Source organism: Idiotropiscis lumnitzeri, chromosome 6 (genome assembly GCF_059441095.1).
Source record: "Idiotropiscis lumnitzeri isolate Australia: NSW breed Sydney's pygmy pipehorse chromosome 6, RoL_Ilum_1.0, whole genome shotgun sequence".
Classification (NCBI taxonomy): Eukaryota; Metazoa; Chordata; class Actinopteri; order Syngnathiformes; family Syngnathidae; genus Idiotropiscis; species Idiotropiscis lumnitzeri.
The window spans coordinates 18257456-18274399 of record NC_142396.1 but is presented as its reverse complement, the minus strand read 5'-3'; the positions used below and the strand labels follow the sequence as shown (position 1 = coordinate 18274399).

Below are 16944 nucleotides of genomic sequence, written 5' to 3'. Positions count from 1 at the left end.
GTGGAAGTCTGAACTTGAGCATAAATGCTAAGAGTGATGAACAGCTTTGCGAGGACTTTTTTTTCAGGAGTCAACTTTAATTTTAATCAAGGGATTGGGGTGAAACCTTTTTATTATTATTATTATTATTAATGTAGCTGACCTCCAAAATAGGATTTTTTTCTGCGGGAGTGGGATGGGACTGGTGTAACCCTCCACTCAGCACAATCGACCACACCCAAACAAACAAAGTCAAAGAACAAAACCGGAACCAGAATGTCAAAATAAGAGGGAACAAACAATGATTGACGACACAAGTAATTTTATTCAAGAGAGCCGTCTGTTTAAGGAACACTATTCATTGTTCTGCCACAATAGGACATAGTCTGTTTGTAGAGATTACAAGCAAATTTGCCAAATTCTTGAAATGGTCAATAAGGTGTTTTACTCAAAATCATTTGTAAAGTCTGAAATCGAATTAATTTTAACAGTGTTTTTCAGCATATAACACAGCTGTTAAGGATATTTTGGGAAGAGTTACAATTATAACTACAACATTCAAAATATCTATCTCAAAAAGTGCACATTGAGGTGATTTAAATACATTGTGTACTGTTTAAAGGTCGATTAGTCAAATCATTTATTGATGAAACCAATAACAGCAATATGTTGAGCCACTAGGGGGCAGCAAAGAGTTAATACAGGAGAACAGCTTAGTCATGGTGCAAACATCAGAAGTGTCAGGAAAACGTGGTCGTTTTAAAATCCAGTGCGGTAATCTCTCCAAAAATAAGTTGAGTGTAAGACTTTACTGGATGTCAGTTACAATAATTGTGTTCAAAGTGGTTTGTGAATTTAAAAAGCAAAACAGGCATCCAAGGAGGTGTCGAAGATGTTTTTGATGCATAACTCAGATAAGTAGAGCATGCCACTTGGCTATGGGCTGACGGACTGAGCGGAGCATAAGACCCAAGTGGTCATTTTCTGAATTATTTTCTTTTTTTACAGTTAACTGTCCAATCATTTGCTTGGATGATTTCTTACTTGAGTGAGTCTCAAAGACGGAGACCAAAATTTTAAATTGTTGCACAGGATATTCTGGCAAGGAGAAAACAAGGACTTCATTGAAGACAGTCACTGTGCCACGCACAACTGAGGAGGTTTTCTGCTGCTTCAACTTGCACCGGTTGCACTGTACACTTATCCTGACATAGAGGACTGTAAAAAGAATGTGCATTAGAAAGTCAACATTTTGTTTTAGTCTATGCTCTCTTGTCAAAGCTGATCACCACAATCGTGTCCGTATTTGTTTCTTACCTGCATCAAAATGTAGTTCCTTACGGTCTGTACGAACCTTAAGCACTCCCACCTCAATCCTCTGAGAAGTTGGAAGAAATTTCAGAGACAGAAGAACTTCTCCTATAAGATCCTGTAATTGAGAATAAATAAATTTATATTTATAAATAGTTATATATTGGTATTGATCTCAATGACATGTGTTCCATAACCAATTACCACACTGTGTGTGAGGGGGTTTGCGTGGGGGTGTGTGTGTGTGTTGAAGGACTTTCTTCAACTGGCTTGACACCTCATTTCAGTCTACTTACTTCATTATTTAAATATAAATATAATATATATTCTGCATGTACCCTGAATAGTGTTTTCATTTTATTCAGAATGACAACAATGGAAGGTAATATTTGGGTTTTTTTGGTAATCTCACCTCATCGGGGAAAAAAATAAATTTAATTTGAAATTAAAATGAACAAGCATTACAACAAAATATCAATCTTTGACACACTACAGTATTTAGAAAATAAAACATTTACAAGGTTTATTCATTTTTTTTTTTTTCTAGTTTGGCAGGCCGGATTAAAACATTTAATGTGCATGTGGCCCCCAAGCTGTAGTTTGTCCACGCCTGCTCTACATAATACAATAGTGCACAATTTGGACAATTATTGCATATTGCATATATACTGTATGTGCCCTGAATAGTGTTTTCATTTTATTCACAATGACAGGATAACAATGGAAGGTTATATTTGTAAAAAAAATAATATAAATAAATAAAAATACCAAAACAAATTCCACAGTCGTTTCAATTTAAGTAGTATATGACAGTTGCGCCTTGATCTGTCTGTTCAAGCGGGGCTTATTTTTACCTTCTGGGGAGTGTTGAGCTTTCCTTTTAGCTCCAGAGGGTAGGAGATATTGAGATGTCTTAGAGGCGCTCGAACTTCTCCCAACGCTGTGTGTCTGGAGAATTTATCAAAGTCTCTGACCTGGCACAAACAATTAAATGTGGGTCATATTCACTACTTGTCAGACATGTTATAGCATGAATAAGCATAATCATACCTAGCAAGTTTTGGATTCTAAAATTATTGTTCTTACACTGACTATAAACTGTTAAACAGGCCATAATCTTTCTTAAAATGTATGTCTCACACTCAGAGTATTGCGATACGATTGTACTCATGAAGCTGAAATGGTACATCCTTTCATCAATGTGAAATGTATTTGTACTGAACCTCCATTCTGAGTTCGATGTGATCCAGCTCCTTTTCATCATGTAGAATCCTGGTGAACTGATCTCCAAACAAAGGGTTACTGGTGCCTTTTACAATGCGAGTCTGCCAGTCCTGCAACACTGTGCGTAGGGCAAGTGGCGTCCCTTCAACCTAACAGGATCAGTAATAGTTGGGTACTGTTGACTACATGGACATGGAAAATGTAGTTTAAACAAAAATGACACAGGAAAATGGTACAAGACTGTAAGAGGTTGAGTTAACAGGTGTCAATCAAAAAAGTTGCATTCAAAATTATTCATACCCAATCCATAAAATATTAATAGTTGCCAGTATCTTTCATAATAATGACAAAAAATCTTCAAATAGCAAATTTGTTCCAGATTAAGGATACTAATCATTTTCAAAATGCATATATAAACCAATAAAATTTGTGTACATTTTAAAAATATTATCACCATATTAAATACCGTATTTTCCTGACTATGAGCTGCTACTTTTTTCCAAGATATTGAACCAATACAACGGTGCGGCTTTTCTGATGATTTTTCTTTCACCGGTAAGGGCGGCCTATAGTTCAGAAAATATGCAAAATAAATCACATTTTTTATTTCTCTTGGGTCTGTTCTGTTTTAATTTGCAAAGTTGTTGCCGTGTTAAAAGGCACGGTTTTAACAATCTGTTTATGTACCTTTATGTGCATTCACAGTACAAAATCGTTCTGTGGATCCAGTAAAAAAGATTTCAACATAGAAAACTGCGGCTTATAACATGGTGCGGCTTGTATGTGTTTTTTCCCCCGTTTCCAAAAATAGTTGTGGCGGCTTTTATACAGATGCGCTTTATAACTTGGGAAATATGGTAGGTAAAACTTGGTACAGTCATCCATGCCAATCCCGCCACATGATTTCACATCAGCAAATGAAAATTTTCTCTATCACAAATAAAAATGGATAACTTTGAACTTAACTGAAATTATACAACATACATGGCATGTAATTCAAAAAATTGAATTATTTAATGTAATTGTATGTCTATTTCTTAAACGAAACACACATGATTTGGTGGTAGGTGCCAATTTATATTTCATATTGAAGAAAAACAATTATGCAACCATTGCAACAATTACTACTACTACTACTACTACTACTACTACTACTACTACTAATAATAATAATAATTTCATGAATAATGTCATGCATAGTACCGACCATGTCATCAATGTAAGGCCCCTCCATCTCTGATCCGGTCCATAGAAGCTTGAGTTGAACAAACAGCTGGAGGCCGCTGGTTTGTCTTTGCTGCTGAAGGCCCTCTAACTCCAAAATAGTAACCACAAGATGGCGCTGCTGCTCGTCATAGTACACAGAATAGTGCAGCCATCCTTGAATCTTCTGTATGTGATGAATGGTGAGACAGTTAAAGAAGTCCAGTGCTGCCTTTCATGATAATTATTATTTGAATAAATGCAGTGATCAAATAAATGAAAATGTTACTTGTTGTACTGTTATAACATGTTATAAAAGCAATATTTCAATACGTTAAACCCAGATCTTTTTTAATGTTTGCAGGGCAGGACATAGAACCATCATAGCGTCAAATACCTTTGTCTTACAGGACTGCCTATGAACCCAACAGGTGTACTTTAAAGTGCTCTAGTGAGATGAGATATTAAGACAAAGTAAGAAAGGTTGAAACAAACCTCTCCAACTTCCTCTGTGGATTCCAAGATGTCCGTGTCAACATCCTCAACCTGCAAAGTATGCACATTTGTTGAAACTAATACAGAATTCTCATGTATATTCCCGTTCAAAGAATATTTGTGCCGTTCAATGAATCTTTCCTTCTGGCTACTCCGAGACAAACACACACACACACGCACACACACACCTAATTACAAAATACAAACTCATTCCATCCATGTACTTATAGAATGCTTATCCTCAGTGGAGTTGTGGGTGACCTACAGGGTTCAAAGTTAACACCTGGCAACCCAAAAAATGTGGGTTCAAATTCATTTTGATGGCTGATAAAAACTTACCAAACAGTTGGGCCACTGATGCATGAGGCAATTAATTACTAGATATTTGACAATGTGCCTGGTTCCACCATTACTCATGACACCATTTTCATGTGATCACGTTACTAAAGTCAGTTTGAGCTATTCTCTGAAAATGCATTCTGGCTGGTTAAAACATGTTTTCAGCATCAATTTTTAGATGTGTGTCTAGTGGAATCCCCTCTGTCTTTTTTGGCACCCACGGTGGGATAATGTGGGATGACCGCTCCAAAAAGTGCTGAAATCTAGCTTGCTTAGGGTGGTAAGTTTAGAGAGTCAGTAGCCACATTAATTTAGAACCCAGGTCACTTGAGCCTAACCCACCTTCCTTGGGGTGATAAGCGAGTTACACGCTGTAGTGATCGCCAGCTAATGGCATGCCGTGACAAAATTAAATGGACAATTCCTGTCTCGAATAAAAAGAAAAGAAATGTGTTCATGTGATTTGAAAGGGACAGTGTGTGGAACCTAGTGCCATCTAGGGGTGGACTCATAGAATGCAATCACCTAAGTTCCAAGCTCGTGCAAAAACCATCATCAGTGTGTGTGTGTGTGTGGTTTTTTTTCTTTTTTTTTTTTTAGCAGCTTCCATTCAGCTGTTCCTTTTTTTTTTCAGGTAAACATACTTTGTAATTACTGTTATCAGCCTTGTAACTTAAAGGCTTAACAATTTTACTAAAACAAGTGGCAAACGCACACGAAAGGAGAAAATCCTTGGTGACAGCAGTTTGACACTGAAGTGAATACTTTCTTCAAACTTTGGATTCCAAATCAATAGACAAACTGCTTCAACACTTGCTTCAAATACCTGCACCTGTATAGCTTAATCGGTAGAATGTCAGTCGCATAATTTTAAGGTCAGGCTCGATCCCCATAACAAACCTTGACTTTTGTTTTTATTATTCATATTTCCTATCTTTCCGTATAGAGTAATACAAATGTTTTGCATGCTCTCCATCCCACATAATCACTTTTAATCGTCTTGTACTTGAAATGTGCTACACGAATAAACTTGCCTTGCCTCAATTCACCAGAAAGTAGTAGCTCTTTAAAGTGGTGATAATGGAAAAACTGACATTTCAATTATCTTTTTTTTTAATTATTGTTGTCTTTCTGGGGTGCCTACTGATTCATAAAGTGTCAAATTTAACAACCAGGAAAATATTTTATCCTCCTATTTCCTAAAATGTGTGTGTGACAATTTACATACAGTATTCACTGCGTCTGTTTGTCTATTTATGTTCTGCAACACTAACTGACAAGTTGGAGAATACTGCCTTGACAAGTCTGGCTTTCTCTGCTCATTTCTACCTCACCTTTCTCTTCAGTTTCGGTTCAGAACAAGGAGGCAGTATCGCCTTCTACTAACAAACTTTTAGCTTTAGTGCCGGAATATAATTTTTATTGTTATCCATAAATATAACCAATAAAAAACGTTTTGTGCCCCCCCCCCAAAAAAAAAAAACTTAAGCAAACCCAAATATAGAAAGGCCTAGTATTTTCTTGACGAAGATGTAATATTTATTTCAGAATATTATAAGAAATAGGCCTAGTTGCATGTTGTGTTGTGAATTTGTGACTTCTCAACAAGGCCTATTGAGGCATCTCAAGTTGCACTCGAAAAAGGTAGTTTCAATTTGAAGCAACTCTTTCTTCCCTCTTTGTAAATGTTGAGATGTGGTTGAAAAGGTCTGCATCAAAGCACTACAGAAAGCCGGAAGGTCACCTTTCGTTTTTATGACGGGTGATGTAATCCATATGTTAAGCATCGTCAAGTATTCCAATATGTTCACATCAAATGAAACAGTCCTTTGTCATTGTCATGATTTCTCACCTTGATAGTCGGAATTCCTTTGTGCTGTTCTGTTATTTTCGAAACATCATCGGTGTACAGCAAATCACCACTCACTAGGGTGAAAAAAAATGTTTTTATTTGACAAATGTTTTTTTTCTTCTTTTTTTAAAAAAATATAATTTAATGTTTGGTATCAATCTAATCCTTGTGCTCACCTGCGTGAAGGTGTGGGGGAGTGGCTGATGGGCGTTTGTAGCATCTAATGGCCTGCCAGGCCAAGATACCGAGTGCCACCAGAAGAAGAGCAACTGACAAGCTCAGGATGCTGTATTTAACTGCATCAGAGAAGGGGAACCTCAATGCTGCAGCAGATGGCAGAAACCTCCCAGAGGTAAAATAGCTCAATGGAAGGAGCGTCATTTTCTATCTCCATGTGGGCTACAAAACAGTCAAACACAAGATTATGAGACAAAGAGCAAATGTTTTACAACAGTTAACCGCATCTGACACGAAGCAGAAAAGTACACTTGAGACCAATTTTAATGTTAACTGAGCGCACTAGAGTTGTTACCCTAAATGCAAATTGTCAAGTCGATAGAGAATGTTCTCTGTTCTAGGGGAAAAAAACAAAAACGTCTCTTTTGTTTTTAGACATGCAGGAACTATCAAGGTTCGCCCTTGACTGAGCACCAACCTATTTGAAAAAGACAAACACTGAACGCTTACATTCACACCTAAAAGTCATGTGGGTCTTCAGCGAGCCACTTGCATGTTATTGAAATGTCGGAGAAAGACCGAGTAGCCACAGAAAATCCACACAACCAAGCAGGGAACATGCTATCTGGCAGTCATCAAACTATCGAACAACTGTTAGGGATGAGTAAATCTGATTTTTTTTTCCTTTTTAAGCAAGTGGATTCTATGGCCATTTGGGCTTCTGAACACAAATCCATCCTTTTGACCGATAATAAAAATGATTATTGGTTCTCACCATTTTTTTTAAAGAATGGCGGGTAAATGGATTTTTGAGCATACTTTTTTGTAAGGCATATAAAAAAAGTGATGTGTAAAATTTCTTTCTATATTTTTGAGGTAGCTTAGCTCAAAATTCAGCATAATTAAGAGAGTGGGGGTATTGCTAGGGAGATATCAGCAAAAAAAAAAAAACTAAATTTGAACAAATATAACTAAAAAATACACACTTTGAGGCAAAGATGAATGCAGACAATAACCATTGCTTACATAGAAAATTCATGAATTACAGTTCTGCATTGCTACCCTGGATAGCAGCCCATGTGGAGGCAATGTATATGTTTATGTTAAGTCAGCACACATGTAGAAGTTGTGAGCAAAAATAGGCAGAGCACAAGTTTTGCGCAGTTACTCGCGCCCACATTGAATACATTTTAGAATTTCACATTCTAGGCTGACTTGATGCATTCAAGTGCACCAGTTCAAGTTGGAGTTGAGTGGGGTATGGCAATGGCACATAACTATGGACTGGCGGCACAGGGTTAGGGATGAGGAGAGGTCTACGTCTTCAACAATGGTTGTCCCAGTGTATCTTAAGTAAGTCTCACTTCTGGCCTTGCCCTCTTCTGTGACCTTCTCAGTTCGTCCTGTTCTCCATTGCCTCCATCCATCTCCTCCACTTGCAGCAAAGCTGGTGCGTCAATTTGCTCCTCAGCATCCTTCTGAATGTTGACCAGTTCCTGCCATACTGGTGGGCAGCAGTTGCACGAAACATTTGCTACCTTTGAGGATTTTACACTGACATAGCAGGTACTGTTTTTTTGGTGTCTTGGTCTGGAAGGTTTGAGGCCGAATGCTGAAGAGGTATAAGTCTTGGAATTTTGCGACGGCGGTTGTCGTGTGTGTAGTGTTTTATCCATTATTATTTTCTGACTCTGTACTGTACTCCTTTCCGTTTTTGTTTTGTCTTTTCTTGTGCGCATACTTCCTCCTTTAAAGCTAAGCCCTTAAAACGAGAAATAAAATCAGCTGTTTTCAAAGTTATTCTTTGTCGGGCATTCCTGTGCAAAACAGGTGAAATAAGAACGAGGATGTACGTGTACCTGACTTGGCCCAAGGTGTAAGTAGTCAATTGAGACTAACTCAACGTGAGAATTGATTGTTTCACTGTAGATTTCATCTCATTGGCGCTCTCTGGGGAACCTTTGGGTGTTTTTGTTTGATGTGCGGTCATTTTTCTTTTTTTTGTTACACAACATCATAACAACGGATTGTTGCATAAAAGGGCAATAGAAGTGCACCCGGGCGAGATGTATCATTTTTCACAACCTATGTGACCCATGTCATTGTGCAAACTCTTTCACACTACTGGTCTGAGCTGTACACGTCAAACAAGCTGTTGTGTTCTGTTTTTCTGTCCAGTAGGTCATCATCAATGTCCACCGTGTTCCATTCAAAGAATAGCCTCCGTGTCCGTTTACTCATTGTCTGTTTATCTTTGTCGTTTGGTGTCCATCCCTTGAGCTTGAGTGACATCACTTCGTCATACTGTTGAGCAACTTTGACAGCCTTAGGTGTGATCCTCGACATACTGTCAGTTGGCACATTATTATTAGAACTTAGTTGAGATGCAGCTATCCAAGGTCTTGAGCTGCCTTCCTTCCAACAGCAATTCCTTGCCACATTTCAGATACTACTTCCAGCAAAACTGTCTCCGTGAACTCACTAATTTGCTCCTGAAGATCTAGTTGGTGTCTGGACAACAGCTTTCTTTGCTCATTGGCTTAAAGAATCTTCTTCCTTATAGTAAGAAATGTGACATTCATTTACCAAATCGGTACGGATACCGATTGAGGCTGACATCTTTGCTTACTTTTCATAAGGAGCAAACCAAATTATTCAAAGGACAAAAAAAAATACATACAAATGTATGCCTCCTCAAGTTTAAAGACCCGCTGAATTTTTAAAAATATCTTCTGTATTACCAGCTAGACTCAAAAAGACACAACAAAAATCACAGCACCACACAAGGTATTTAGGCTGCTGGTCAAAGAAAATGTTAATCTTCGTTCTTAATTTTCTTATTTTGTAATAGCTCACGAAAAGGACAGTACAGTAAGAAAACACTCTGAACTAAATAGCAAGTTCAAATCCAGATAGTTTACCTTAGTTATACAATTTTCATAACATAGCAACACATAGCTAAATAAATTACAAAAAAAACCCCCAAAAAAATAAAGACTTACTTTATTCAACAGAAATCAAGATGATTTTAGGGATGTAGCTCCTGCATCGTGTTCGGCTGTAACTACATTGTAACTGTAGTTTTGACAAATTAAGCTTTTTTTTCCCCTCAAAGAAGCAGCAGAGAACTTCTTAACACTTGTTCCTCATTCTTTGAAACAAGGCACACTCCCTTGCTTCAAGCTCTTCAAACGCATACAACACAAACAAATGACACGACAAATTCCTGCACACACTTCTGGGCAAACGAGTTAGTTGAGATCTTGTTGACAATTTCGGAAGCTAAACATAACTTGATTGCCAGACCTTTCTTTCTCTGATAGTTACTTTCCCATCAAACCAGAATTTAGATAACATGTCCAAACAGTCCAAAAGCCATTTTTAAACTCCTTTGTACGTGCAGTGCTGTGAAAGTATTTGGCTGATTTCTTTTTTTATTTTTACCCGTTTCCCTTACATCAAACAAATGAAAATATTAATCAAAGACAACATAAACGAAAATGCACTTTTTAAATGAAGCTTTTCATTATTAGCAGTACATTACTGGCAGCAGAGACGCCAGTAAATAACTTATTTTACAAGGCAACTACTGTAATTTATTTTAACGGTACAGTACTATATTGTTAAGTATTGTACATTAACATGGGATAACTGCGTTATGATATTCCTACGGAACACACCAGTTTAAAAATGAAATCTGAAAGCAATAATAATGAGATAAAATTTTCTGTAACACACTTAAAGCGCTCACCATGGATACATCACTTCTGTACTTGCACATTCACACTCTGCTGTGGGGAAACAACAGTACAGTATGTATGTAGCCACATCGTCACGTGACTCGGACAGAGCGGGATTCGAACTCTGGTCCATTCGGTTACTGGACGACCAGCTGTGCCTCCTGAGAAGCGACCATCCTGTACTTAGTTGTTTTTTTTGTATTTTACTTAACTCATGAAACCTTGTGCTTCTACCTGTTGAGCAGAGAGTGCCATCTAGAGGAGAAAAAAATTAAATAAAATAATACCGGTGCGGTACTTACAATAATATGACGGTTGTGTATATGATGCAGACAATTTGTCATGATCCGCGTCGGGCATGACAGGTTTTTGTTATTGTTTTGTGTGCATGCTGTTGTGTTTTTGTTTTGATCAGCTGAGCAGGGGCGTTTCCCCTCAGCACCTCGCCCTCACCAGCCATGCACCTGCTCCCCATTAACAATCACACGCCTGATCCCCATCTGCTCCCCTGATTACCGGACTATTTCAGCTTCCCATGCCATCAACCCAGTGTCGGGTCATTATCCCGTGGTGCTATCCCGTTGTGCTCCTGCTTTCCCTCGCGGACTGTCACGGCCGCTCCCTGCTCCCTGCTCTCGTCTCGCTCGCGCTCATGCGCCCGCTCTCGCCCCTCTGTATTTGTCACGGTCCTTGTTCCTCGTTAGTTTGTCCAGTTTAGCCACGATTACTAGATTACTTCCTCGATGGTCTACCCGTCATTCCACCCCATCGGATCATCGACCCAGATTGTGAGGACGATTTCGCAAATATCGCCTACCTTCTGGACTCCCGCCGCGCTGAGCTGGGAGCACAGTTGGCCTAGATAGCGGAGAAGGGCGCCGCCGAGCCACCACCCCGGGAGGCTATCAAGGAGCTGGCAGCTCAGATCGCGGAGCTGGAGGTCAAGCTGGTGGAGAGCGTGAGGCAGGTTTCCTCGCTGCAGGCCCAGCCGGCCGACAGAAAGCAGGATCAAAGGGGTCAGGTCTCCCGTCTCGGCTGTGCCCGGCCCGACTGCTGCGCCCGGCCCGCTGTCGCCTCCACGTCAGTTGCAGCCACCCACGTCGCCTCCACGTCAGCTGCAGCAACCCACGTCGCCTCCACGTCAGCTGCACCAACCCACGTCGCCTCCCCGCCAGCTGCTGAGTCCCGTCCCGGCTCCCCGCCAGTTGCTGAGCCCCGTCCCGGCTCCCCGCCAGTTGCTGAGCCCCGTCCCGGCTCCCCGCCAGTTGCTGAGCCCCGTCCCGGCTCCCCGCCAGTTGCTGAGCCCCGTCCCGGCTCCCCGCCAGCTGCTGAGCCCCGTCCCGGCTCCCCGCCAGCTGCTGAGCCCCGTCTCGGCTCCTCCCCAGCTGCTGAGCCCCGTCTCGGCTCCTCGACAGCTGCTGAGCTCCGTCCCGGTTCCCCGCCAGCTGCTGAGGCCCGTCCCGGCTCCCCGCCAGTTGCTGAGCCCCGTCCCGGCTCCCCGCCAGTTGCTGAGCCCCGTTCCGGCTCCCCGCCAGTTGCTGAGCCCCGTCCCGGCTCCCCGCCAGTTGCTGAGCCCCGTCTCGGCTCCTCCCCAGCTGCTGAGCCCCGTCCCGGCTCCTCGACAGCTGCTGAGCTCCGTCCCGGTTCCCCGCCAGCTGCTGAGGCCCGTCCCGGCTCCCCGCCAGTTGCTGAGCCCCGTTCCGGCTCCCCGCCAGTTGCTGAGCCCCGTTCCGGCTCCCCGCCAGTTGCTGAGCCCCGTCCCGGCTCCCCGCCAGCTGCTGAGACCCGTTCCGGCTCCCCGCCAGCTGCTGAGACCCGTTCCGGCTCCCCGCCAGCTGCTGAGACCCGTTCCGGCTCCCCGCCAGCTGCTGAGACCCGTTCCGGCTCCCCGCCAGCTGCTGAGACCCGTTCCGGCTCCCCGCCAGCTGATGAGCCCCGTTCCGGCTCCCCGCCAGCTGATGAGCCCCGTTCCGGTTCCCCCCGAGCTGCTGAGGCCCGTTCCGGCCCCCAGAGAGCTGCTGAGCCCCGTTCCGGCTCCTCGCGGGCTGCTGAGCCCTGTTCCGGTTCCCTCCGAGCTGCTGAGGCCCGTTCCGGCCCCCGAGAGCTGCTGAGCACCGTTCCGGCTCCTCGCGGGCTGCTGAACCCCGTTCCGGCGCCTCGCCAGCGCCACAAGTCCCTGTTCCGGCGGAGCACGCCCTGCCTCCGCCACAAGTCCCTGGTCCGGCGGAGCACGCCCTGCGTCCGCCACCAGTCCCTGGTCCGGCGGAGCACGCCCTGCGTCCGCCACCAGTCCCTGGTCCGGCGGAGCACGCCCTGCGTCCGCCACCAGTCCCTGGTCCGGCGGTGCACGCCCTGCGTCCGTCACAAGTCCCTGTTCCGGCGGAGCACGCCCTGCGTCCGCCACAAGTCCCTGTTCCGGCGGAGCACGCCCTGCGTCCGCCACAAGTCCCTGTTCCGGCGGAGCACGCCCTGCGTCCGCCACAAGTCCCTGTCCCGGCGGAGCACGTCCTGCGTCCGCCACCAGTCCCTGTCCCCGCTGCGCCCGGCCCGCCGCCGCTCCAAATACCTGCCTCGGCGGCGCCAGACGGCCCGCCGCCATCCCAATTCCCTGTCCCGGCGGCGCCCGAGGACACACCGTCGCTTCCCGTCGCTGCCTCGGCGGTGCTCGACGATCCGCCGTCGCCCCAAACTCCTGTTTCGGCGGGACTCGACGATCCGCCGTCGCTCCAAGTCACGTTCTAGGCGGCGTCCAACGATCAGCCGTCGCTCCAAGTCACGTTCTCGGCGGCGTCCGATGAACCGTCGCCGCTCCAAGTCACGTTCTCGGCGGCGTCCGATGAACCGTCGCCGCTCCAAGTCACGTTCTCGGCGGCGTCCGATGAACCGTCGCCGCTCCAAGTTCCTGTCCCGCCGGCTCTCGACAAACATCCGCCGCTCCAAGTCATGTTCTCGGCGGCGTCCGATGAACCGCCGCCGCTTCTCGTCTCTGCTTCGGCGGCGCCAGACGACCAGCCGACGCTCCAAGTTCCCGTTTCGGCGGGGCTCGACGATCCGCCGCCGCTCCAAGTTCCCGTCTCGGCGGTGTCCGACGACCAGCCGCCGCCCCACGTTCCTGCCTCGGCGGGGCTCGACGACCAGCCGCCGCCCCACGTTCCTGCCTCGGCGGGGCTCGACGACCCGCCGCCGCTTCTCGTCCCTGTTCCGGCGGGGTCTGACGACTCGTCGCCGCTCCAAGCTCCTGCCTCTGCTGCTCCCGGGGTCCCGCTGCCGCTCCTCGTTTCGGCCTCGGCAGCAAACTCCATCTGGCGTTCGGGCCCCCCCGGACGTCCGCCTGAAGGGTCACGATTGGATTTATTGGTCTGGCCACCTGCACGTCCGCCGGAATGGCCACGGCGGTACTTGCAGGGCTGGCCACCCGGACGGCCGCCCGAGGGACCACGAAAGGACTCGCTGGTCTGGCCCCCCGGACATCCGCCAGACCGGCCTCGTATCGGGGTGGTGGTCCCACCTACCGACCCCCTTCCACCCACCCTCATTATTGGACTTGGTTTTCGTTTTGATTGTTTTCTTTGGGACGTCTGGAATCCGTCCCTTGAGGGGGGGGTACTGTCATGATCCGCGTCGGGCATGACAGATTTTTGTTATTGTTTTGTGTGCATGCTGTTGTGTTTTTGTTTTGATCAGCTGAGCCGGGGCGTTTCCCCTCAGCACCTCGCCCTCACCAGCCACGCACCTGCTCCCCATTAACAATCACACGCCTGATCCCCATCTGCTCCCCTGATTACCGGACTATTTCAGCTTCCCATGCCATCAACCCAGTGTCGGGTCATTATCCCGTGGTGCTATCCCGTTGTGCTCCTGCTTTCCCTCGCGGACTGTCACGGCCGCTCCCTGCTCTCGTCTCGCTCGCGTCTCGCTCTCGCTCTCGCTCTCGCTCGCGCTCGCGCTCTCTCTCTCTCTCTCGCTCGCGCTCGCGCTCGCTCGCGCTCATGCGCCCGCTCTCGCCCCTCTGTATTTGTCACGGTCCTTGTTCCTCGTTAGTTTGTCCAGTTTAGCCACGTTTGTTTGCCCACGCTCCTTTGTTTGCCCTCGTTGAATTGATCCAATAAATTCCCTTAAAGTTACCCTTCTCCCTGTCTCCTCGCATTTTGGGTCCACCTCCTGCTCGCCGTACGGCGAACCCTCACACAATTGTTGCACCCTGTTTGAGATTGTAAAAGGCTTTCTGTCTGTCAGGTCCCCAGTGCCACATGTGTTTTTTTTTTTTTTGTAAAAGCAAGCTTCTCAATGCTTTTTCCTTTTCAGAAAGGTTTGGAATAAACTTGTCAAGTTGATTCACCATTCTGAGGAAGCTCTTCGGTGTCTATCTCAGTTGCCCATTTCTGCCGTCGGGATTTGATGATTTTCTTGTGCCACTTGTACATACCGCGTCCTAGTATTCGTTTGTCACTTTAATCCTTGTTTTAAACTTCAATATTTTTTATTTTCCTAGCTCTTTGTTTGCCTTTTAGTTTTCTTTTGGTAATTAAGCAATTTTGTTAAGAAAAACACTCCCTGCCTGGCTTCCCTGGATTTGGGTCCTCTAACATGCGGAAAGCAAAACTTGACTACTTGAATGGACCATTAACAAAACTAAGAAACGCTGGACGTAGAAAGACTGTATGACCTGCACACAATACACAAAAACAGATTTTTTATTATAAAGAACTAGGTATCCAATTATTGTTTCCGTGTGTGTATAGATACTAATGTTTTATTGCATAAAAGCCTCTATAGTATATGACTGCAGTTCTGTTTTTTCGCCACCAGATGTCGTTATCAGTGAAGCTTTGAAGCTTCAAACCATTTTGAACAGATTGCTTCAAATGGTTCAGCGCTTCATAAAAGCTTCATTTGCCCATCACTACGAGGGAGACGAGAACATGAACATCTGTCACTGACAGCGACAATGGACCAATCAGGGAACTAAATACAAACAAAGTAACGAGACAATGAGGAGCACCGATGAGGCGCCTCATATAAGCACGTGGACAAGACACAAACGGTTGGAGGGAGCTGATTGATTCACACAAGGGAGTGATACGACAAGCACAGGTGAACACAATCCGAGCACAAGGCACACACTAAACAAGGAAAAATATGAAACTAAGTACTAAATTAAAAAAACAACAAAATACAGATCATTACACAATTAGTGATGTATAAATCCATCAGACGATGGATGAGTTTACAAATTATTTCCCCCTATTTTTGCAAGAAATGGGGGGCCAACTTCACGCAGGTTAGACTTGCATGTGCTTTTGTGTTATAATTTAAGAAGTACTCAAAATCGGTGCATGCATTTTCATTCATGTACTTAATGCGTCTATTACAATAATCTAGAACAAAAAAAACAGGGTGCTTACCATCAGTGAATAAACAACGCAATGATTAGAGTTGCAGTTTGTGTGTAAATATTGGCTGCAGCAAAAATGACAAAGCATGCTTCCCTTCTCCTTTCTGATTATGATAATGAGATCTCTTTAAATTTCAGGGAGTGTAATGTAACTGCACCACTGCATTTGGCCGCGGATGTTGTGCCATGCAGGTTAACCAATTAACATAAATGAGAGAATGTTGTTTTTACTTTTATTGAGTTACACTTAAGTTTTTAATATAATTTCACAGATGTAATTTGGTATTTTGGTTTATCTGGTTAAAATGGATTGTCACTGATTAAAATACATAATTCATACCAGATGCTAAATTGTCATCACATTTCCAGCGATGGACATTTTTCTTGTGCATCTGTATGTCACATAAAGATTTCAATGTTTCTGATTAATTGATGTGGATTTGCCTCTGCTCCACTGTGAGACGAGAGCCTGTATGCCTGCTGTATAATTTAGGCTTTAAAAGCATGTCAACTCAATTACATAAGATTTACTAGAAATTTGATCCAACATCCTGCCACCTCAAGTAACATCTCAGCCGAGGACCCCCTCAAATTTGAAGCAAATCTTTGCTAATATTGCTTGTGGTTATATGAAAGCTTCAATGAAAAATAATCTCATGCTTCATTTAGTTTGTGTTAATTCTACCCTCTGTCTGTATTTCACGGCATCCAATCCATTGTATTTATTTTGACAAATCATCCATTTCAAATATATTTCTAACTGAAAGTATATGTGTGCATTTTGCAGAGGAGTGAAACAGTCCAGAGATGGACCCATTACCCTATATTGCCACCCTGTCCTCCGTCCGCGATCTCGGCACCCATAAACTATCGGCATCCATCCCAGTCCACCCTTGTACTTAAAGTGCTCCCGTCCTTAGTTTTCACCAGTAGGCTTCCTCCCTTTCTCTCAGCGTCTGGCCCCCCAAAATGGGCATTCCGTCCATTCCATGGGACGGAATGCCCATGTCTGTAAAACACCCCCATATGGTTGCCCAGGCACCTAAATTGCCCAACTGCTCCAGGGAAAGGCAACTACAGCTCCACTGTGTTATGTGTGCTTGTTTTGTGCATTTATTTTTGTGCAATGCAATTTTGAACAAAGAAGGTTGAATCCCTGGCACTGCAGAAGTCATAAATAGGACAAAGAAACGAGGGCATAGACAAACACTGACTGTAAAACAACCAAG

General features: G+C 44.4%; 1 protein-coding gene across 2 annotated transcripts; it reads right to left on the bottom strand.

The window, feature by feature from the left end:
* Nucleotides 1-284: 284 nt before the first annotated feature.
* Nucleotides 285-9769, bottom strand: syt19 (synaptotagmin XIX). 2 transcript variants are annotated; one of them, XM_088299620.1, is made up of 9 exons: nt 9583-9769; nt 6580-6802; nt 6404-6477; nt 4213-4263; nt 3722-3904; nt 2514-2663; nt 2145-2264; nt 1297-1408; nt 285-1197 (listed from the first exon to the last, which is right to left on the bottom strand). In XM_088299620.1, the coding sequence occupies exons 2-9, from the start codon at nt 6782-6784 to the stop codon at nt 890-892; spliced, it is 1203 nt and encodes a 400-aa protein (XP_088155746.1). In that variant the 5' UTR covers nt 6785-6802; nt 9583-9769; the 3' UTR covers nt 285-889. The 2 variants fall into 2 exon arrangements, with proteins under 2 accessions (XP_088155746.1, XP_088155747.1); XM_088299621.1 differs by lacking the exon at nt 9583-9769 and adding an exon at nt 9261-9295.
* Between the last annotated feature and the right edge of the window lie 7175 nt (nt 9770-16944).